This window comes from Daphnia pulex, chromosome 7 (genome assembly GCF_021134715.1).
Source record: "Daphnia pulex isolate KAP4 chromosome 7, ASM2113471v1".
Lineage (NCBI taxonomy): Eukaryota > Metazoa > Arthropoda > Branchiopoda > Diplostraca > Daphniidae > Daphnia > Daphnia pulex.
In genome coordinates, this window is record NC_060023.1 from 378,218 (window position 1) to 401,540 (window position 23,323).

At 38.1% G+C, this 23,323-nt stretch overlaps 4 protein-coding genes and 2 long non-coding RNA genes across 9 annotated transcripts; 4 read left to right on the plus strand and 2 right to left on the minus strand.

Annotated features, from left to right (window-relative positions):
- Positions 1-1,562: 1,562 nt before the first annotated feature.
- LOC124196833 lies at positions 1,563-14,777 on the minus strand. Of its 2 annotated transcripts, XM_046592068.1 has the most exons (15): positions 14,596-14,752; positions 14,337-14,529; positions 14,106-14,261; positions 13,994-14,035; positions 13,862-13,924; positions 13,705-13,791; positions 13,571-13,633; positions 13,386-13,448; positions 13,236-13,310; positions 13,101-13,166; positions 12,926-13,030; positions 12,798-12,860; positions 12,699-12,735; positions 1,851-1,960; positions 1,563-1,781 (listed from the first exon to the last, which is right to left on the minus strand). In XM_046592068.1, exons 1-15 carry the CDS (start codon positions 14,605-14,607, stop codon positions 1,747-1,749), a joined length of 1,170 nt encoding a protein of 389 aa, XP_046448024.1. In that variant the 5' UTR covers positions 14,608-14,752; the 3' UTR covers positions 1,563-1,746. The 2 variants fall into 2 exon arrangements, with proteins under 2 accessions (XP_046448024.1, XP_046448023.1); XM_046592067.1 differs by lacking the exons at positions 1,563-1,781; positions 1,851-1,960 and adding an exon at positions 11,930-12,513 and having other exon boundaries at positions 12,589-12,735; positions 14,596-14,777.
- Positions 3,451-5,086, plus strand: LOC124196835. Its single transcript, XM_046592070.1, has 3 exons — positions 3,451-3,556; positions 4,375-4,446; positions 4,531-5,086. Exons 1-3 carry the CDS (start codon positions 3,458-3,460, stop codon positions 4,984-4,986), a joined length of 627 nt encoding a protein of 208 aa, XP_046448026.1. The 5' UTR covers positions 3,451-3,457; the 3' UTR covers positions 4,987-5,086.
- On the minus strand, positions 7,089-9,518 carry LOC124196834 (lamin-C-like). The gene is made up of 12 exons (XM_046592069.1): positions 9,256-9,518; positions 8,977-9,160; positions 8,759-8,908; positions 8,530-8,694; positions 8,401-8,463; positions 8,181-8,234; positions 8,028-8,114; positions 7,894-7,956; positions 7,733-7,831; positions 7,605-7,667; positions 7,392-7,538; positions 7,089-7,322 (listed from the first exon to the last, which is right to left on the minus strand). The coding sequence occupies exons 1-12, from the start codon at positions 9,265-9,267 to the stop codon at positions 7,288-7,290; spliced, it is 1,122 nt and encodes a 373-aa protein (XP_046448025.1). The 5' UTR covers positions 9,268-9,518; the 3' UTR covers positions 7,089-7,287.
- Positions 9,613-12,068, plus strand: LOC124196837. 2 transcript variants are annotated; one of them, XR_006875841.1, is made up of 6 exons: positions 9,613-9,763; positions 9,834-10,976; positions 11,102-11,224; positions 11,325-11,358; positions 11,420-11,484; positions 11,559-12,068. It is a non-coding gene; the product is annotated as an uncharacterized LOC124196837 (long non-coding RNA). The 2 variants fall into 2 exon arrangements; XR_006875840.1 differs by having other exon boundaries at positions 9,613-10,976.
- A 98-nt stretch (positions 14,778-14,875) lies between the features above and the next one.
- Positions 14,876-18,838, plus strand: LOC124196836. Of its 2 annotated transcripts, XR_006875839.1 has the most exons (7): positions 14,876-15,406; positions 15,491-15,612; positions 15,692-15,840; positions 15,910-16,299; positions 16,477-18,145; positions 18,227-18,366; positions 18,440-18,838. XR_006875839.1 is itself a non-coding variant. In XM_046592071.1 (4 exons), the coding sequence occupies exons 1-4, from the start codon at positions 15,338-15,340 to the stop codon at positions 16,011-16,013; spliced, it is 444 nt and encodes a 147-aa protein (XP_046448027.1). In that variant the 5' UTR covers positions 14,876-15,337; the 3' UTR covers positions 16,014-16,168. The 2 variants fall into 2 exon arrangements, 1 of the variants encoding a protein (XP_046448027.1); XM_046592071.1 differs by lacking the exons at positions 16,477-18,145; positions 18,227-18,366; positions 18,440-18,838 and having other exon boundaries at positions 15,910-16,168.
- Positions 18,839-19,769: 931 nt separating this feature from the next.
- LOC124196838 lies at positions 19,770-22,260 on the plus strand. Its single transcript, XR_006875842.1, has 3 exons — positions 19,770-20,028; positions 20,544-20,697; positions 20,762-22,260. It is a non-coding gene; the product is annotated as an uncharacterized LOC124196838 (long non-coding RNA).
- The last annotated feature ends 1,063 nt before the right edge of the window (positions 22,261-23,323 follow it).

The following is a 23,323-nucleotide window of genomic DNA, read 5'->3' on the forward strand; positions in this document are numbered from 1 at the left end:
AAGTTCCTGATAATGATAACCCCACCTTCAGCTAGCTTTATGTCCCAACAATGGTGGGTGGATGCAACTTGTAATATGTAAGTTTAACATGAAGTATTAATTACATTAACGCAAATGATTATATTTCTTTCATTCGACAGTTCCTCTTGAGTCTTGACTTAATGGATCATGAACATTCGTCAATTCCCAGTTTTCACAGAAAGGAACAGTTAAGATATCGGTTTGATTATAATTTTTAAATTTGTAAAGGAAAAGGTAAAGGGCAACACGGTTGAATTTGTTCTGTGTTTGTTAATAACCTGCATGCTGGCTTCTACCTTTAATTTCCCTCTTTCAATTCCTTCTAGCAGGCTTGATTTGAGGCAGTGCCTGGCAGTGCTTGGGTTCACTACAATCTTCTTTTTAAAATTAGTGACATCTAAATTCTAAACTAAGTAATGTCCATTCTCCCTTGAGGAATCTGTTGGTGGAAACGTGGAAACTGACAAGAGGACAGTGACGACTGCACGAGCAGTCAGTTAAAAATACTTCCAATATACTGGCGTGCCGTCCTTTCGTCGCTCCGACTGAGCCTGGTTCAACTTCGCGGTCAGCATAATTCGACGACCATGTGCCCAACGACTCCTACTACCCCTGCTCTCCACCGGAGTCATGTTGTATAGTTTTTTATTCAGTGTGATGGTGGACGACTTGGGGTCTACGAGATGATGATGAATTTGGTGAGGAGAATCTTGTGTGAGTACTGAATTTTCTGGTCTATTTTTTTAAGTTGTTTGCTATTTCAAGTGAGTGTCGATGACGATGAGCTAGAGCAGGGATAATTTTCATGTAGTTGTTTGAAACATTTTGAAACATGTTTTCTTGATAACGCTGAATGGACATGCATGGCCTTCTAGCCCAGAGATTGTTTTTTGCTGTCAGAAACATTAGTTCAGTGGCCTTTTTATTTGCACATTTCTAGAGACATTAATCTGTAGTCAACGTTAAATCAAATTGTGTGATGTTAGGTTTAAGTGTTCCAGCAACAAAGCTCACTTGCTAGATTCTTAAAATTGTGATGTCTACTTCCGGTTTCTAAACGAGTCAACTTGATTAAGTAAGTATTCATTTGATGCCCAAAAGAACAGAGTAAGAGATATTATAAAGAAGTCTTGCTACACATGACGTTAATAAGGGAAAGTTATTTATTTATTTTTTTTTTAAATTTTCAGTCGACTGCTTTAGCCATGACCGGATTTCTCAATCTGCCCAATCAGCTGTTCAATTTGTTTTTTAATTCATCTGGTTTCAACTTTCAATCAGTGAATTCTGTCGTGTTACCAAGTCTTTCGACATAACGGATTTTTCTTTCTACTCAACAAAATAAGGTTAGAATCATTTATAAACTTCATTGTGTTTGTTTAGCTTTTAAAAGTGGGCTGTTACTCCTGTTAGTCGTGTTAGTAGTCTGACAAGTTTTCCAAGGTGATCGTTTATCACATGCCTTTTTTTGGAAACTATTTAACGGGAAAAATGAATTGAAACACAAAAAAATTCTTATTTGAGAAAAATTTTTCATTTAAAGAAATTTTTCTTTGTATTTGCTTCCCAAGCCCCATTTTAAATTTAAATATTTCAAATGTTCGGACACACTTTTCTGTGACATGATTTCCTCGATGAGCCAGCCAAAGAAGTCCGAGTGATGGTAGTTGTTGTCATAGAGAGAAATGGTGCCCGAAGTGTGGTGTACATGATCGCCTTTTTTTCTCAATTGGACGGTGGTCCGATCAGCTTCTCCATTTCTGCGTGAAATAAAAATTCAAAATGTTTTCGTTACGCAATCGGCAACTGACTAGGTGTGACTGATTTACTTTTGTCGTCGACCGTGAAATCGCAGTAGACGTTAAGGACATTTTTTCCGCCCATGACGGAGTACACTCCGCTTTTTAAGTATCCGATTTGTTTGAGATCCGCACAGGATGTCGGCATTTGGCATTTTACCGATGGATCTGGGAAGTCGTCTAACTGATGAGGAAATAAGAATTAACATTGAGTGGGTTTATGGCTTTAAAAGAAAATTGGTTATGTACCTCTGAAATCTTCTTTTAATTGTTTTAGTGCCAAATTTGTGTCCGCCAAGTTTTACTTAACATCTGTCAACCGTAATTAGCGAGTGAATCGAATGCATTTTTAACATTTGAATAGCAATTCTTTTACCTTCGAAATCCGTCCTCAAATTTTCGATGGCTGTTTCCGCAGCCATGGCTAAAGATAGAAACACCTTCGTCCCTGTAAACTGCCGGAATTGCCACCCTCATTGCCCACCCGGTTGTGTTAAACCAACTACTCCTCACTAGAATCACCACCATCATCCTTATACCACTGCCCCACCTATCCACCTCCAATTACCTGTCCAACCAAACCCACTTGCCCTCCTCACCATTGCCCAACTTGTCCTACCAAATGCCCGACTAAACCACCCCACTGCCTCCACCCTCATCTGATCGGAGTCTGCCTGGATGTAGATTTGGGCATCGGCAAGTAAAAACGAGGAACGAATTTAAGACGACCAATAATAATCCAGCAGTTCCAACATGATCACGTTCTCGGCAAATTTGTATTATTAATTATTATTAATTCGATAATATTTGGTGCAACTTATTTCTGTGGGTTTTTCCTGTCGGTTTCTAAAGTTAAATTTTTCTCATCTGGAATTATACTTAGTCTGATATGGGCCCTATCGAAATAAGGCAATAAAATGATTGGTGGATAAATTAAATCACGTTAGCTTGTTTTACTTCATGGGGAAAAGATGGGAGCTGTGTGTGAAATCGCTAATAAGTAATAATAAGTGATAACGTCAGAATGACGTCACATCAAACCCGTCATTCGATATCATCCGCATAAGGAATTAAAATTCAAACGGATGTTTAATCAAATTGATTTTTAAAAGAACAATTAGACAACTGGAGTTGCATGATGTACATTTAAGTGCTTGAATCATTTTGGTTGGACATCTTTATTTGTTGAAATTTTAATTTCAATCTTCAGTTTATTCCATGCATCCACTAGCAAAATATTCAAACTCTCTTCTTCCATTTCAATATTTCAATTACATAAATAATTACAATCAGCTATTAATATTGTGCAATGAATGTCTGCCGTACTTTCATTAAGCTCAGACAAAACTCATAAAATCTTAAGAGTGCTGATTAACATTTTACTCTCCTTGAACCTAATATATACTATAAATAATTCAACAACATGTATGATAGGATTATCGTCTCTTTCTCCTGCTGCCACTTAAAGAGGAGACATACTTTAATTAGAACGTTTGTAAAAGTAGAATTTTTCTGCAATTGAAATTTTTTTTTAAATTAGAACTTTCTAAAATTAGAATTTCTAAAATTAGAACTTTTGTAAAAGTAGATCTTTTGGATCTTTTGTAAAAGTATATAAATAAGAGATGCTGGCAGAGATGGATCCATCACTCGTCCTTTGTTGTTCGTACCAGTTATTCACTACCTTTACCATTCTGTTCGTATTAGCTCAACTCAGAAAATTCAAAATGAATCAGGTATAATCAGAACAGTCCTAATTTGTTTCACTGTCACGGTCAGGATCGATCCTACCTTAAATCTTGGCCAACAGTTTAGTTAATTATCGTTAAGATAGAAAAGCAAGCTTATCAGCTCGCCGCGAAGGGATAGTCGTAAGCCAGTTGAAAACTGTCTTAAATGAAAAATTCAGGGCCTATTGTTAAGTCGGACTTATTTACGATTCACAATTTTCTTCAAATGTTTTGGTCTTAAAACGGGATTTTTCTTTCACAGTTCAATATCCTTGCAAGTTATTTACGTTTAGTTTGCTCAACTCATATTTTCCAATTTTTACACACAAAGTTCAATAATTCAATTTAAAAATAACCATCTTTTAGTCAAATAACTGCAAAACATAAATGAAATCTGGTTATTGCGTCATGGTTGGGACATTAATTATTGCGTCATAACGGCGATGCTATGGACATCTGGTGGTGATTTATTTCGACCTAAAGTGAAAAAGCTGTAGTTCAACCGCCAGATGTCACTAGTCGCTATGCAATGTTTATAGCAACTTTTCATTAATTACGGGAGAACTAATTAAGCAAATGAAATTATTTTTGTTCTGGTCGCATCGCATATTTTTTGTCTAAATTTTAAGACCAAAAAGTCCAAAATCTGTCGTGAAACACCCGAGCTATGAAGCGTTACATACATACAGACAGACAGACAGACAGACAAAGTGACATGGTTTTTATTTTTCTGCGTATGCGATTATTAGCTTCGCCCTTCGGGCTCGCAATAAGACTCAGATTTTACAAGATTGTTTTAACATTCTCTTTAATTGCTAAAATAGAAATTGATTTCGCTGTGTCTGTTGGCCACTGCTATGATTTTCATCGCCACTTCAGCAGAAGCCTCACCAACGGTAATGGCTTACTTAATAACCTTCACTTTAGCATTAATTAAAATTTCAAATGTCTAATAATCTTCAATTGAAAATGTCGGACAGGCCCTTCTGAAAGAAGAAGAAGTCAGAGGAGGCACTAAACTTCCCGTTACGACACCACCCACCACTAAACCTCACCCGTGTCCCGATTGCGATGACACCTGCCCACCTGTCGACAACCAAACGCCAACTGAACTAACCAATCTCCCGTCCATCACCTACAGCACCAACTGCGATTTCAACGATCACGATCTTTACACGCTCACCTGCGTCGCGACGCCGTTCGATTGCGCCGCCCGTTGCGCCGTCGACTTGCGGTGCAGCCACTTTACTTACATCGCCGATTTCAACGGAGGAACTTGCATTTTGAAAAAAGCTTTCGGTTCCGGCGGCGCCTGGGCGTCGTCCGTTCCGTCGCCATCGTCTTACGTCTGCGGTTACATCCCCAGCCGGGCCCTGATTGACATTTTCCTCAACATTTGCGTCGGATTGGACATTACCGGTTCCGGTCGTAATTAATTTGTAAATGGCGTTTGTTAGTGAGGAAAATTTATTTATTTGGGAATTTTGTATTTGAATTATTTCTTCTTTGAATCGGGAAATAAATTGATAAAGCAATTTTGAAGTCTAGTTCAGTTCATAACCGCTGATGTGGATATGAAGCATACCTGTTTAATTTACTATTGACGTTATCGAAACGATATCACAATAGAACGAGGAATGACCGAATAAAAGAGGGTTTTAAATTCCATTGATTAGGCCTACAAGCATTTCTGTTACAAGTATTTTTTTTTTATGTGGTTAAATTTTTCTAAATGATAATTACAAAAAAAATTTTCGTAAATATCCCTTTTGAATATTGGGTGTCGTATATCAAAATGGTTGTCTAAATGCACACTTGTAAAGAAGTTTGGTATTTCGAAAATTTTTTTGACAACTATAAATAGACTAAATTTTCACTTATTTGTACAGCCTCGTAGCACAAACACTAAATACCTTAAATGAAACTCGGCTTGACGTGTGACATCTATAACATTGTGGAGAAAGCGAAAAGTCGAAAGACGGCTCGCGACTATCCCGAGACTGAACTGCTTATAGAGCTTAATTTTTAGTTTTTACAATCAATTTATTAGATTACTAATTATTTTCGTCGAATTGAATGTCTGTGATTTTTCACACGAATTTCCATTTCGTGTAGGTCGTTCCTGTCTTGCTTGACTCCAAGGCTCGCGAACTCCTTTCTTTTATGCATTCTGCCAATACAACTCGTATTATTAGTTACCCATACATTATTTTATCAACTGCATTAGTTGTCTTATTCCGCATCTTTGAATGTCTGAATTCCCTGTCCTTTTTGCACGCTTTTTGGATTTTTGCGTAATGATAATTTCTTAATATGTGGTGCTAGTGAGCCGAAGGCCCTTCTATTTCTGAAAACCTGGGCCTGATAAAAGGTACCAGGAAGTCAGTAGCGCCCCTGGCGGCCTCGTGATCAGCTATTTCTTTGTCGAGTCTCCACGTGCATGACTTGTATTCGATCAGACTGCTTCTACAGGCTTCTATTTGCCATTTTGTTTTCGAGTAAAATTTGTTTCACTTGAATTTTTAATGACCTTATTCAACCACAATTTAATGCGAAAGTCGACTTTGCTGTAGACTGATCATTTAGCTTATTGTTACACACATCTCCATATTCAATATCTATTTATTCCCAGACATTGTGTGTGTTGTCTTGTCAGGTTATGCTCATAGATCATGGCCATGGGCATACCCAGTTTCCAACGAAAAGTTCCTGATCTGATGCTTCAGCTAGCTTTATGGCACAACAATAGTGGGTGGATTATAAACAAGGTGATAACATTTCTTTTATTTTACAGTTCCTCTTGAGTCTTGACTTTATGGATCATGAACATTCGTCAATTCCCAGTTTTCACAAAAAGGAACAGTTAAGATATCAGTTTGATTATTATTTTTTACTTGTAAAGGAAAAGGTAAAGTGCAGCTCTTCTTTCAGGTTAATTCTGTACAGCTATTCATGGACTGAATCTGTTGGTGTGGTGGTGGCGGTCACTCCCAACGACTGCAACCATCCCTGCTCTCATAGTTTTTTAAGGGTAATGACTTGTGGTCATGGATGATATGGTGATTATTTTGGCGGAGGAGAATCTTGTGTGAGTATTGGATTTTCTTGTCTTTTGTTTTAATCGTTTGCTATTTCAAGTGAGTGCTGATGAGCTAGAGCAAGGATAGTTTTCATGTATTTGTTAGAAACCTTTTGAAACACGTTTTCTTTATAACGCTAGATGGATGTGGCATGGCATTCTAGCTCAATCTGCAAAATCAGCAGTTCAATTTGTTCCTCAATCCATTTGGTTTCAACATTCAATCAGTGATCCAACTCACGACATAACGGATGTTTCTTTCTACTCAACAAAAATAAGGTTAGAATCAAATCAAACTCCATTGTGTTTCGTTATGAGCTTCTAAAAGTGGGCGTGTGAGTCGTGTTAGTCTGACAAGTTTTTCAAGGTGATCGTTTATCACACATGCCTTATTTTGGAAAACTATTTAACGTCAAAAATGAATCGAAACACACAAAAAAATTCTTATTTGAGAAAAAGTTTTCATTTAAAGAAATTTTTCTTTGTATTTGCTTCCCAAGCCCCATTTTTAAATTAAAGATTTCAAATGTTGGGACACATTTTTCTGTGACATGATTTTCTCGATGAGCCAGCCAAAGAAGTCCGAGTGATGGTAGTTGTTGTCATAGAGAGAAATGGTGCCCGAAGTGTGGTGTACATGATCGCCTTTTTTTTTGTCTTAATTGGACGGTGGTCCGATCAGCTTCTCCATTTCTGCGTGAATTAGAAATTCAAAAGGTTTTCGTTACGCAATCGGCATCTGACTAGGTGTGACTGATTTACTTTTGTCGTCGACCGTGAAATCGCAGTAGACGTTAAGGACATTTTTTCCGCCCATGACGGAGTACACTCCGCTTTTTAAGTATCCGATTTGTTTGAGATCCGCACAGGATGTCGGCATTTTGCCGATGGATTTGGGAAGTCCTCTAACTGGTGAGGAAATAAGAATTAACATTGAGTGGGGTTTATGGCTTTAAAAGAAAATTGATTTTGTACCTTTGAAATCTTCTTGCAATTGTTTAAGGGCTGAATTTGTGTCCGCCAAGTTTTGCTTAGTTTCTGTCAATCGAAATAAGCGGATGAATCGAATGCATTTTTAAAATTTGAACAGCAAATTCGTTTACCCTCGAAATCCGTCCTCAAATTTTCGATGGCTGAATTTCTTTCCCCCAATTTTCCAGATACTAAATCAATTTTGCCTGAATTTTTGCCAGTTTGAATCTCTGCAAAAAAAGCTTCAATTGAAATCTTTATTGGATTTAATTTAATTTTGATTTGTTATTACCTTCAAACTTGGTCTTAAATTCTTCAAATTTATTCACGGTCTCCTTTAATGTCATATCGGTTTCTGTAATGAATAAGTTTTAAAAATTTAAATGGGACATAACATTTTGTGTAGAAATGTAACGACATTCTTACCGGACAATCTACTCTGTAAGTCAAAATATAGTTGATTGGTATCTGCCGCCATTTGGTTCAACATACCCTCATATTTAGTAGTATATTCTAAACATGTAACAGAATTAGTTTCTTTCATTTGTCAGTAGTGAAATTACCAGCGGGTATTATTACCTTTACTTAATTGGTCAAGGCTCAACGAGAGCGATTCTTGCACTTGAGACTGACCTGGAAAATTCAAAAGTAAATATTTTTTCGAATCTATTTTCTCAAAATGTTAGTAAAGTCCAAAACGTGCACAAGTTTTGGCTGATTCTTGTTTAGTAGCCATCAAATCATTCGCTTACTATTTGAATTCGATTTCATGCAAAAGTAATGATTATTTCATTTTTACCCGCAAGCCCAAACTCCATGAAGACAAGTTTTTGACTCGACTCAGTTAAATTGATTTCGGTTGCTGTAATAAGATCAAAGATGTGATTGTAACTCAAAATATTTTGTGCCAAATACTTGAAATTTCTACCGAATAATCGTTCATCCATTGCGACAAATTTGAATTTTGTTTCTTCCATATTTTCGTTTACAGTTTTCTTCAAGTCTTCCAACTCCTTTCGGATTTGCTCATTCTCTGCATTCAGCTCCTTTTTCAAAATTTCACTGGTGGAAGTGTCAACAGTGACTGTCGTTTCTGCATGGAAAAACAAAATGGACTAAGTATGAATTAATAATAGCAAATTTCATCAAACCCTTACCGTCCAATTGCTTTTTAAATTCTGAAACATTTCCCCCAGAATTTTTTTTAATTTCGGCCAATTCTTTTTTGAGTTGCTCATTCTCGACCTTCAGCTCCTTTTTCAACGTTTCAATCGCGTCATTCGTGTCAGTCAACCGCTGGCTCATCTCTGAGTTCGACAAATTAAGTAATTCAATTAATAGTTTCATTTTTCAATTGACATAATCCCTACTGTACTTTGCAACTCCTTTTCACATTCAAATTGATCGCCGACAGTCTGTGTGTTGGGGAATCGACCAGCACCATAGTTGTGCGGGTACCGTGGCAGCGTGAAACGCACGGGGAAAACCGGATACCTATCGGGGGAATACATGGGTCTCTGGGCGGTGCATCCCATCACAAATGCCAACAGTAAAAGGATCTGAAATTTAAAATAAGAAACAAAATATTTTTTATTTATTTTTTAAAACAAAAAACATATACTTCAAATTTAAATTAATTAAAGTTTCACCTCACCGTGTACTTCATGACGATTCAGCAGATAATTTACTCGATTGCGAACTCTGCGATGCCGAATGAAGAAAATGCGAAACTGGCGGTCGTATTTATATGCGATTCACGGCGGTTGGGTTGCGTGCCAAAAAGTTTTGTTTAGTCAACTCTTCTTTTTTGCTCCCAAATAACGTGTTTTTAATCTAGCTTGTAGGTATACAACTATATTAATGCCGATCGGCAACACCTTAACAATCTCGTCCGCTCGACACAACATTTGAAAATATTGTTCAACTCTATACTTGGAACTCACCACCAGTTTTGGATTTCTTTTATTATTATTTTCTCAGGGTCAGTCAACTCGTGACGCACTTGGAAAAAACAAAAAATGAACCGGTTCTATATTCTGCTGTTATTGTGACCGCTACAAACGGTTTGACGTGAAATTTATTCAGTTGAAGGACCTGGCACGTGTGAATTCTTAAGAAACGATTGGAACAACACTGGTGATTCGTTCGTTGTCTTTTTCCAGGTGATTAATCGAATTGTTTTCTTTTTTAGGCGTCGCTGAAAATAATTGCGAATTGTTTTTTGCATGGCAGATCTGCGAATTGATTTTGTTTCCATTAGCCAACACTCCAACAGCTCCTTCAAAGATTCTGCCGTTATCGGCATCTGGGGATTGAGTTTGTTTTTTTTCACTTGGCTCTTGATGAACAATCGCGGATGTCTTGCTGGACGTCGGATTGATCGGTCGATCCTATCGATCGATAAGGTAGGTGCACTGGATTCCTTTTAATTGAGTTACCCACGTCCGTCTGATTAATTTGCGGTGAAGGAAATTTTCCTGTCGCGCTAATGACGACAATCAACAGGCTCCTATCATCACGACATCGGTCTGTGACTGTCCTCGGGTTGATTGAGTATCTGAAATGGACATTGTTCAACACCGGCCCGAATTCCGGTTTCAATGAGACACCTCCGGCGATCGGCTCCCACTTGAATCGTAACTTGTAGTGACGGGTGTATACTGGTCGGTCGGTTCCTCCTATCCTAATCCTACCACGACGGAGGCGTCGTGGTAAAATTTTCTAAAAGAAAATTTGAGTAAAATTTGTCCGCAATTGTCCCTTTCGAATATGGAGTGTATGAAAATGATTGTCTAAATTCATTTTATGTAAAGATGTGGAGCATTTCGAAAATATTTTTGACAAACATAAATAGGCAAAATTTTCATTTAATAGTACAGACTCGTAGCACAATCACTAAATGTATCAAGTGATGCCCACGGCTTGCCCATCCATCATCTATGATTAGTGGAGAAAGCGAGAAAGTCAGGAGACGGATCGCGACTATCCCGAGACTGAAAATTTTAATGAGCTAATTTTTTTTAGTTTCATTGATTAATTTATCGGATTACTAAACATTTTCGTCGAATTTCTTACCTGTGATTTGTTATACGAATATTCAAATTGTGTTGACTCTCCAGGCCAGGTCTCGAGTTGCTTTTCTATATGCATTTTGCTTTACAGTTTGTATTAGCCATTCATTATTTCATCAATTTCATTAGTTGTTTTCTGTATTTCTGAATCTCCTGTCCTTATTGCACGGTTTTTGCTTAATGATAATTAAAAAAGAAAAACTTTTAGGGTGTCGGAAGGCCCTTAATTTCCATGTATAACCCTGGGTCGTAGCAAAGTCTGCAGGCAGGCGGAGGCTCCTTGTGGCCCCCTAGCAGCCTAACGGTAAGTTATTTCTGGATTGAGCAAATTAGATTCAGTGCTTCTGTCTGTCATTCTGTTTTCCGAGTTAATTTGTTTTATTTTCTTTGTTTTTACGGACCAAACTCAACCACAATGTGATATGCTAGCATGGTTGGCATGGATCATGGGCATTCCCTGTTTCCACAAAAGAGTTCCTGATAACCACAACTTCAGCTACCACAAATCAGCTTTATGGCCCAATAATAAGTGTGGGTGAAAGTGATGTTATGGTAAGCATAACAAGATTTATTTCTCAAGTACATCTTTAAACAGTTATTGTTGATGGTATTATTTCAGAAGTGATGATGCAATTTATTTCTTTCCCAACAGGGTGCGAGCAACATCCTTCAAACAGTAGATAGAGGTATAAATAAATCAGTTGTTGCCTAAATGTGGATTTGAAAATAGTTCCTGGCTGTTTTTAGTTCAGAAATTGGCAACCGCACTAGGAGCCTCTTGTCATTCTTCTATCTTGATTAATATGATCACTGTAAGTTATGTAGAATTTTAAAAGATTTCTCACATTGACAGCAGCTCTAATTATTTTTTTTATTTGCATGGCAGACTGAACGAGTCGTGTTGGTGTCCCAACCATCTGCTTGATGATATTCAATCTAAAATGAAAGAAAAAAGCTCGCAGTGTGGCGTGTTTCATACAGGATTTCACCATCGAAGCTCATCAGCTGTTGTTCCCTCCATTCCGGTTCGAGTGATTTATTTCGTGTTACAAAGCTACCCGACATAACGGATTTTTCTTTCCAGCAAAAATAAGGTTAGTTCATTAACTTCATTGCGTTTGATTTCCTTATTAAGATTTCGCAAGTGGGCGTGTTATTAGTCCGACTAGTTTTTTCAAGGTGATCGTTTCTCCCCGTTTTTGTCACGTACCTGTTTCGGTAAACTTTTTTTTTTAACACGAACAAAAAACAAGTTTTTCAGTCAAAGAATTATTTGATTTTATTTTCTTCCACCAGAGTTCCACCACCGATTTAAATATTTCAAATTAGCAGCGCACATTTTTGTTTCTTTTACTGTGAAATTGTTTCCTCGATGAGCCAGCCGGAAAAGTCCGAGTGACGGTTGTCATTGTCGTAGAGAGAAATGGTGCCCGAAGTGGAGAACATGTTCAACCAAACTCGATCGCCTTTTTGCAATTGAACGGTCGTCGACAGGGACAACGGACTGCGCTGACCTCTACCGATGGATGAGATGCGGGTGTTGGCCTCTTCGGTCATTGCCAGGGCCACTCGTTCATTGTTGACAAAAAGTCCGACCGCCATGTGAGGTACACTTGTACTTGAGGAATTAAACTCTGCCTGTCCGTGGAAGTTGAACGAGTAAACGCCCAAAACGGGTGCCGTGAAAACGCCCGAAGCTAAATCCATGGCTCCGCCCACGTTCGTCTGCGAATACTCGAAAGGAATGGGAATGTTGGTGCGGTTGAACGAACTGGTTCTCTCCACCGAGAAGTAGACGGGCGACGATTTGACGTCGACGTGTCCGATCACCTTCTCCATACCTGCGTGAAATTAAATTCAACAAGTTTTTTCGTTACGCAATCGGCAAATAACTTTCAGCTGTGGCGAATTTTTACTTTTCTCGTCGACCGTGAAATCGCAGTAGACGTTCAGGACGCTTTTTCCGCCCATGACGGAGTACACTCCGCTTTTTAAGTATCCGATTTGTTTGAGATCCGCACAGGATGTCGGCATTTTACCGATGGATTTAGGAAGTTCATTCGCTGATAGGAAATCATTATCGTTGAGTGGATTTTGAGGCTTTAAAAGAAAATTCGTTTTGTACCTGTCAGTTGTTCTTCCATTTCTTCAATTTCCGTAATTGTTTCCGTCAAGTTTTGCTTAACATCTGTCAACCGTAATGAGCGAATGAGGTGAATTAATTTTTCAAAATGGAAACAGCCAACTTTATACCCTCGAAATCTGTCTTCAAAATGGTTGTGGCGGTTTTCGCTTCAGCCATATTGTCTTTCAATAGACTAATTTCGCCAGAATGTACGGTAATTTGGTTTTGAATATCTGTAATAAGTAAATTTGATTGAAATTTTGATTCGATTTTTAAAATGTAGCTTTGGTTTGAATTGGTTACTTTCGAAATCAAAATCATCCATTTTGTCCAACTTATTCACCGTTTCTATTAATACGTTATCGGTTGCTGCAGTAAGATTTTTAAAAATGTAATTGTATATTTCGATATTTTGTGTTAGGGTTTCGAAATTTTTACCGGCTATGCTTTCCTTTAACATGTCCAAGTTGAGATGGGTTTCTTCCATGTGTTTGTATACAGTATTCCTGATACCTGTATTATAGTAAACAAAAAAGGGAATTAATTTTTTCTTATTAATTCGTTTAATTTTCCCTGTAGCAAAATTACCAACGAATTCCTCTTTAAACCTGTCGATGTCGACCAGCGATTCAGTCACAAATTGAGCATTACCTGGAAAATTCAAAAATTAAATTTAAGAAAAATCTTTAGGAATTTTCAAATGTCTGAATAGTTATTTCTTAATTTTTAGAATTCCGAAACGTGCAAAATTTAATTTAATTTAATTATTTTACCGTTAACCCTATTCTCCAGTTCTCCAACTTTTTGGACCGCCTCCGTTAAACTGTTTTCGTTTACTGAAACAAAACAGGAAATCAAAATTAATTGTAACTCGCAATATTTTGTGAGGTTAACTTGAAATTTATACCGGATAAGCTTAGCTTTAAGCTTTGCTTCATTATATCAAAGTTGAGATGGGTTTCTTCCATGTTGTTGCTTACAGTTTTCTTGGTTTCTTTATCAAAGTATAAATGAAAGGATATTAGTTTTAGTAAATTCTTTTCCTCTTTCATTAGTAAAATTACCTGCCAACCCAGCTTCCAAAACAGCAACGGCGGCCATCGAGTCGATCAAAAGTTGAGAATTGACTGGAAAATTTTTAAAAAAAATGTAATTATGAAAAAAAATTAACTATGCACATTTGCAATTTAATTTACCAGACATTTCTGTGGTTAAACCGTCAACAGCGACTTTCGTTTCTACATGAATAAAAAAAGAATTCAGTAAATATTAAGTATGTATTAATAGCAAATTCCATCAAACGCTTACCGTCCAATTGCTTTTTTAAATCTTCAGCTTCGATATTTCCCCCTGGAATTTTCTTCAAGTTTTCCAGTTCCGTTTTGAGTGCCTCAATCTCTGCCTTCATGTCCTTTTTCAACGTTTCAATCCCGTCATTCGTGATAATCAACCGCTTATTCATCTCTGCGTTCGACAAATGAATTCATTCCATCAATAGTTTCATTTTTTTACAATCGAAATTATCCCTATAAACTGTACCTTCCAATTCTTTTTCGCATTGAACGTGAGCACCGGCAATGTTTGTGTTGGGATCACCAGCAGCAAAGTTTGGTGGGTTCCGTGACCGCGTGATTCGCACTGGGAAAACGGGATACGTATCGGAGGGAAACATGGGCCGCGGTCGCTGGGCGGTCGCTGTGCACCCCATGACAAATGCCAACAACAAAACTGCCTGAAAATTTGTCAAAATAATTTTTCTTTTAATTTCTTTTAATTTGAATTTTGAATTTCAACTCACCAAGTGCTTCATGACGATGAAATAATTTCTACTCGATGTGGCGAATTCGGCGAGCACGAATGAAGCCAATGCGAAACTGACGGTCGTATTTATGTGCGATTCACGGCGGTTGGGTTGCGTGAAAAAAAAATTCGTCAACTCTAAAATTTGTCTGGTCAACTCTACATGGCTGTGTGTGTGTGTGTGTGCAGATCGAAGATGGCTTGTTTCAGATAACTTGATTTTTTTTGGTGGGGGGGTTTGGCTTGTGTAGATATAAATTCAGTAATATCGACACCAACAGGTTTATCCGCTTGACGCATCACGTAAGGCCCTATACCCTTGAAATTATTTATACTGCCGACCAGTTTTGATTTTCTTTTCTCTTGGGTCAGTCAACTTTTGTCGCATTTGAAAACAACGCAAACAAAAATGTAAAATGGGACTGGTTTCTCTTCATCATTATTGTACTGAAAGTGTGGTCAAGATAAATGTTTCAACGTATTAAAAGTATTTGGCTAAAGAACAATGCCCACCTAGCAGTTAGGAATTCCCAAACAAACATCACAGGCCATTGGAAAAAAAAGATAAACAGTTTCCAAGTGTGTAGACTATTTAGCCGGTCAAATATATCCGGTGGAGATAAAGTGCATTTAGAAGCGACCCGGATACATATAGTCGTCAGTTGTATCCAGGGGAGGTCATTACAGTTTGAATTTTTCGCCCAGCACAAAGTTCTGTCCTTTTTTTTGTTTGGTCCATCATGACATTAACTCTCAAATTGATTTCAGTGTCTGTGATGACTATCGGTTCCTTGTCCATCTTTTTCCAGGTGATTAATTGACTTGTTTTTCCCCTTTTATTTTTTAACAATTCGCTGCAAATTATTCATCAATTGTTTTCTTTACATTGGCAGATCTGCGAGTTGATTTTGTTTCGATCAGCCAACAGCACCTTCAAAGAACCTGACATCGTTTCGGCCGGCATCTGGGGTGGAGTTTTCCTTGTCTTATTCGCTGGACTGCTCTTGAATAATCGGTAATCCAATTAATCAACGACACGACTCTTTGTCATTTTCATCTGTTCCTTTTGAACCCAACGTGTTGGCGTCTTTAAGGTTGAGAGATACCAGAGCTATACAGGGACTGGCCATTTACGGAATATTAGTTGGCGTCACTATCGTAGGATTGTATTCCTGGAGCATCAGCCGATACCAATCGGCCGTCTCCCGTTGCCAAAGCATCAGCGTATCCAACGTGAATTTGTGTACGCGAACTTAGTTAACTGATAACGTGTTTTTTGTTTTGTTTTCTATAACATCATTTGCATATTCAGGTGGTCGAGTGGCTCTCGATTCCTTGCTCGTCATTTGCGGAATTTTGACCGTGGGACTCAACGTCTGCACTGCTGCGATGGCGTCGAAATTTGCATTGGATTGAACAAGTTCGACGAACCGTTGTCAGCAGCTTATTTGAATATTATCGTAACAAGTTCAGTACTTGTTTTCTTTTTTACCCAGCTTGGCAACAATGAATGTTTTTTTTTTTTTTGTATTTGATTAAATTATTCCATTAAAAGTCACAGTCCAATTGAATAGCGAATTGTTATTCAATTTAAAGTTGCTGTTGAAGTAGAGTTCAGTGGCCAGGTGAGAGGCGGCCATTTCATCTATGGAGGAGGTAAGCCACGTCACGAAATTGGCCACCAGCCCGAAATCCTCGTCCAGTAAGTCTTCCGATACGTCTGTAATTGATCCCAGCATTCTGTTGAAAACAGTCGAATAATTAAGAAATAATTTTATAACTTAGAAATAACTTAGAAATAATTTAGAAATAAAAAGTTTAGAAATAATTTTAAATAATGTCGAAATAATCAAAAATAATTTAGAAATAATTTTTACAGAAATATTTACATACAGGTCTGAGGCCAGCACTTGGACTTCCGCCTTTCTAGCGCACAATCCGTTGATGTAGAGGTCTTCGAACGGGAAATAGGGCGTGGTCTGGGCGGCCGCTAATAGAGGACCGATAGCGCTCGAGTCAATCAGATAACATCCGCCGGAGACGTACGTCGGGTACGTTGACCACGGCCACAATTGCCGATCGATGATCCATTTGTCGCTGTCATCCGCCGGCTGAGATGACGAACCCAATTCTTTAGGTCTCAGAGGTTTCAAGTTGGACACGGAAGTCCCGTACACCCTAGGAATTTTGGGCGGAAGCTGCTGGACGACCTCGGCCAAATTGCGGGTGTTTATGTAAATATCGTCGTCGCATTTAAAGATGAACGGAGCATCCGGACAGAATTTGGAAGCCCAGTGGAGTAGAGCGACGGATTTCAGAGTTAAATTCATATAAGTGTCGACCATGTCGACTTGGATCAAGTCCTCGTAAATGGAACTCTCGTTGCGGATGCCTTGCTGGACGGCGGATTGATCGGTCGATCCGATCAAGAAAGCGTATTGAATTCCTTTTAAATGAGTTACCCACGTCCGTCTGATTAATTTGCGGTGAAGAAAATTCCCTGGCGCGCTAATGACGACAATTAATAGCCTCCTATCATCACGACATCGGTCTGTGACTGTCCTCGGGTTGATTGAGTATCTGAAATGGACGTCGTTCAACACCGGCCCGAATTCCGGTTTCAATGGGACACCTCCGGCGATGGGCTTCAACTTGAATTGTGACGTCATGTGACGGGTGTACTCGTCGACCCCGGCGAATTTTCCGGCAGATCGGCCGTGAAAATCATCGGCCAGCAACTGATGTCGGCTGCTGTTGGTTTCCGTGTTGAAATTGTGGCGAACTGAGATCAAGTAGAGATAGAAAACGGTTAAGGCGAGACTAAAAAGCCGAAGCCACTGCATGACGACACTGAGAACCGACATGGTGACTGCCGACTGGCTGCGGTCCACTGAAACTAATTTTATCTCATTCAATTAAGGGCTACACCCAATAATGTTTGGCGATGGACAATCGACAGATGCGGTTACTACTTAAACGGATGTATGCACAGTTGCGCAAGGTTGGAGCGACCAGACATTAGCGTCACAACAGCTGTTTCTAGTTGACACATTTTTATAGGTTGACTAAGTACGTTCACTATTATTAGTCGTTTACAATTTTATTCTGATAATGTACAAGTCTGAGATTTCAGGAAGTGATTTTTTATTAATAAAGGAAGGAATTAAATTTTAAATTAATGTGCTGCGCGTTCTAGGTGGAGCCAATGGATCCGATTTGTAGAAGTAAGTCGGTTTGGACCTGTTGATTGGCCGGCGACAGGTGGAGTAGAGGATGGCCGAGTTGACGATGATTGCAAAAGAGCCGAGGGCGATCATCAGTCCATGCAGAGTCACTAGGGCTTTACCTGTCGATACATTTGTCTAATTAATTTAAATATTATGTGCTGAATAATAATGTTAACGTTTTATTTACACGACTCAGGATCGATGAGGAGACCGGGTGCGTAAAATTCGCAAATTTCCCACGTCGTGTAAACTTTGAAGAATCGATTCAAATTCCATGAGTAAATGACCAACATGATTAAGCCGCTGGCAATTGACAGACAGGTAAGTATCAGTATCCAAAGATCCTTGCCGGGTCTAGTCAATCAAGTTAATCATTAGAAATTAATTTTTTTTCTTTACAAGGATTTGAATGATTTACCTGTCCAGTATAATCAAAGTGGCGGCGGCTATCATCACAGCCCCGCCCCACAGTCCCGAAGAGACGTAATCAACCACCTGGCGAGTGACGGCATAACTTGCAATCTACCAAAACGATTTTTCACGTAATCATTAATTATTATGTACTTATTTCTGAGCTGATTTCTAAAGGTTGTTTCTTCATCTTTAATTATTTAGCCAAAATTGAACATACCTGGGCACTGATGGATAAAAGTCCGATCAAGATACTAGCGGTTGCCAACAATTTCCGGTACATTTCTCATCGCCACACTGGCGGATGTGATGATGAGCACAACAACACGTTGACTGAACTGCGGGAGTAAACAGGGTGTGGCACTTGGTTGTAAATAATAGGATACAGATGGGGCTAGAGCCGCTAGCTCGAGCAAAGCACAATAGAACTATCTCTAATGAATGCAAACGCACTTGTGTTTCCTTATCACGTTCCCGGAGCGATCACGTCGAACGGCCTGTCCACGGGTCGTGTCCCAATTTGAAATGATGATAACTTTGATAAGATAGGGATTGACTAGGAGATGGAATGCCTTTCGAGATATTACACTGGTGACCCAAAAGCTAAGAACAAGTTCTAGTATCTTTTAAATTTTTTGGCTTTATCGAGGCCATCAATCGCAATTGTTTGTAACAAATTAACTATGTATGTTCTAATTTGGGGAATGAATTTAATTAAGGCGGCTTGCGGTTTGAACAAATCTATCTAGAGAAAATTGTTTGAAGCTTCATAATAGAACCGGGAATGACGAAATAAAAATAATGAAGATTCAAAAAATGTCTTTATTGAAACACAGGTAACAATTTGGTATAGGACTCCTTGTCGTTGGTAAATTTTCTTAATTATGTATAAAAACACATTTTTCGGTAATTGTCCCTTTTGAATATTGAGTGTTGTATATCAAAATAATTGTCTAAAATAACTTTTTGCAATGGTGTAAATCATTTCGAAAATTGGTTGACAAATATAAATAGCCAAAATTTTTGATGTGAAGTACAGCCTCGTAGCACATACGCTAGCAGCTACGCTAGTCAGTCACCGGACCTGAGATGAATATGAACTGGAATAAATGTAAGGAACCTGATGAAATGGATAGGCAGCGATGTCGCGGATCGCTACTATCCCGAGACTGAAATTCTTTTTGGGTAAATTATTTTTATTTATTTAATAATTTATTGAATTGCTAAAAATTTTCGTCGAATTAGTTATCTGTGATTTTTCACACCAATTTTCATTTCGTGTTGCGTGTTATTTTGTCTTGACCGTCTTGACTCTCCAAAGAAATCTCTAGTCACTTTATATAAATGTAATCTTCCTTACAATTTCAATTTGTAATACTATTACAGTATGACCCATTCATTAATATATGTCATTAACTGGACAACTGCCCATTAGTTGAATTAACTCTTGTGCTCTTAAGAGGAACCATATGTAAAGGTTGCCGAAACCGTTTAAACCGTTTTCCTATCCCCTTCTCTAAAATTCCATCATGGCCGACTTCTACAGCCTGTGAGTGTGAGCCTGACACTTCGGCACTTTGGAATCAAGCTGTGAATTAAGTAAACGGGGAATATTGGCCACAAGATTTGTTAATGTAATCAAAGAGAACAATTTTTATTTTTAAACTTTATGTTGTTACAATCTGTGTTCATGAGAGAATCCTAGAGTTTAATATGACAGTATTTCAGTTGTTTTCCAATCAACTAGTGGAATCTAGTTGCTTGTTAGCTGATGATGTCTTCAAAAATCCAAGGTATTTCAGTTATTTCCAAACAATTTTTCTTCCAAATTTCTGAATTCATATTAAGGTAGAGTCAGATACAGATACTTTTCAGAGTCTAGGGGTCTAGGCGTTCAGGCATCTCTTCAACCTAACAGCATTTTGTTTTTTTTTCGATAAAGTGGGAGGTTTTACTTAGACATTTGGTAGTATTATTTTATGTGGCCACACCATCTAGGAAAAATATTAATAGGAAATTTAAAGGGTAACAGTATCCGAGTTACAGTTTTCTCTTGTCCCTAATATAACAACTAAAAATGCTTAGTGTTCTTTTCGTTCTTCTTCTCTGGCCCACCATATTTTCATTTCCAAGAGTAGATAAGGATCTATGTATTTCAATATTTGTTATCTCTGGTATTCAATTATTCACATATTTAAAATTTAAAAATATTATGTTTCTGTGGACTGTAGTGCATGGGTTAGGGATATATACTAAATTAAACTAACATATACAAATGCATAACATATTGCTTTTCACATCTATTTAGGGTGTGGAATCCTGGAAGTGTTGCTGACTTCTAACTCCGCCGCTCCAACTCCAGTCAACATTTGGTCTTGCGGATGCATCTATACATACTTTCTTGCCAGAAGTCATTCTTTTGTGAGCTGCCGGAGGATTTTGAATCCTCCCAACATTTTTAAGTAAGACGCACAAACCTTATTTTTGTTTAAGCTTGCTTTTAATTTTGAACTCGTTTTTTGACAGCATTATTAGTTATTTCCCTGAGATCGCGTGTCGGCCGCCGACGTCAATCTACAACGCATTTTTTTTCTTTATTAGAAATTTGTGGTCCTGGCACGGCGATCCTTGAGCAGATGCTGGCCTTGTCCATGACGGAAGACTGATTCTCTGCACCACCGATATCTTCGCCAAGCACGCTGATCCAGTTTCACTGCTTCTTGAGCTGCTACTCAACTCGTCTTGCTTCACTGACTACTTAGACAACTTCTGTGATCGCTTCCGTCCGCTGTGACACACCTGTAGTCACTCACCAAAGAATTATGCAAAGGTACCCGAAAATTGACTAATTCCCGTAGATTATCTAACAGCTTTAAACTGCTTTAAACTCTTGTGTCCGAGTTGGTAAATCAGGACCTTCTTGCGAGTCGAAAGCGAAGTGTCTGACTTCAATGTTTCTTTTTTCTAACGCCTTTACCATGGAGTTTGATCATTTTCAACTGTTTAATAGTCAGTTTCAGTTATTTTCCAAATCCCAGAAAACATTTATCGGCAGTTACTGTGTGGTAATTTTTGGTAGATAACTGACGATTAGCAATTTTCGTCAATTGCTTTTTTGTCTACTTCCGGTTTCTAAATTTTAGTTAATAGTTCTGTAAATAATCATCTGACGACAAAAAGAACCAGATATTCGTGATCCTAATTTAATTTGGTTGTCAATAGACAGTATTGGAAAATCGTCCAAAATAGTTTAGGAAAATTCTCGATTTTGGCCAAATTTTGGTTTTCGTTATTCCAATCAAAAATTAAAAACCCGCTGATTTCAGTTCTCCCCTTTGCGTCGAAGCATGTGCAAGTTTTCATTTTCAAATTAAACTTTTTTAGAGGACCTTGAACGCCGAACAATTAATGATTTTGGTCGGTGGTTGACTACGAGAGCCGTATTGTAATAGAATCAATTGCCGTTTGATGTCCTTTGTTTTCAAACATGGACTCGTTGAGTTTCAAAAATTTCTGATGTCAGAAGTTGAGGTAAACCACGGTATTAAACCAGCCATCACATTCAAAATAGGCTGATTGCTTGTTCAGTTTTGTTTCTTATTTCCCCTGCCCCGTAGTGAGTTGCTGCCACTCACTACGGTGTACTTGGATAATTTTTCCATCATATAATTTGCAAAGGTTTGAATTCCTTAAGGTTACTGAATGTAATTTTTGATGCGTGAATTTACAAGTAATCTAGCCTATAATTTCCTTTCGGACCGTAACTGCTGTACATTTTACCAAAATGTCATCTCTTGCTATGCTGCAACATTTTGTCGAAATGTCGTCTATTTGCCATGCTAGCTGTATCAGCTGTACGTCTCAATTTTTTCTCGATTGGTGCTCTTCAAACACCATCAACATGTTGATTTGAATTTAAATCCCCCTTGTCCCTGTCCCTATTAAACCACTCAATTTGGCTTAACCAACCAACAATACTTTATTTCTTACACACATCTCTGTATTCTACTATTCCTAGATAAGGTGTGCGTTGTAAACCGCGTTATTTGAGGAGGATCCTGAGTCTAACCAGGAAGCCTACTATGACTAATCGCTCACTTTGCCTCGAGCGCCGTTCTTTATTTACAGAACGAGTTAGATCTCGAGTCATATGATTAGAAAAAGATGTTAGAAAATCAATTCCTCGTTTTTGTACCCCGCGACTTTTGTTGAAAGTTTATGTGGTATCTACCACTGTCCTGCTTTTGTGCTCGAGTTATTCGGTCTCAGCGACCGCTGTACAGAATTGTTTCATTCCTGATTTAGATATCGTCAATTGACGTTCACGGGTGGTTTCAGTTCCTTTGTTAACGGAACTAAACTTGATTTTTTAATGCTACCATTCTGCCATGTAATACTCATTTGTTCTGTCCTCATCTCAATCAAAGAAAGACCGAGTTTGTACCATTTGTTTAGCTTCAGTGAAAACTTAAACAAATTTTTTAATTGTTTTACATCCCAGCAGTAGTTGATCAAATGCCACCGTAAATTGCACATTGCATTTGATCAACTACAGGACAAAATGTAAAAGAACAAGGTCCAGCCTACAGTCCATAGTTGGCCAAGAGAATTTCTGTGTTACTCTCTCGACCAACTACGGAGAGTAGACTGACGATGGAACGTTGGATGGCCAGCCTTTTAAATGAAATATGAAGGCCATCAACCTGTTAAAAAAAGGGGGACAATCTCAAGGTTTGTTAATCTGTGGTAGAAAAGTATTCCAAGGTTCATGTAATTATGTAAGAATATTGGAGATTTCAAGGTAAACGTAGGGAGATAATCAAATCTAGTGGGACGTCAGCTATTAATGTTTTCATTTGTTTGTTTTTTCATGCTATGGATTTGGATTTGTAGCCTTGAACTTTAGATAAGACAGGTTTGGAGTATATAATTATTGGTGATTGTTAATTCTTTTTAGCCTTTGTATTCTTTTTTGCGAAAAATTTCTTATCGGTTCTTTGAATTGTCCAGTTCAATCTACCACGAGTTTAAATTTATAACTCAGTTGCGTATCGTTAGTTGAACCAATAAGAGAACTTGTTAAGGTTT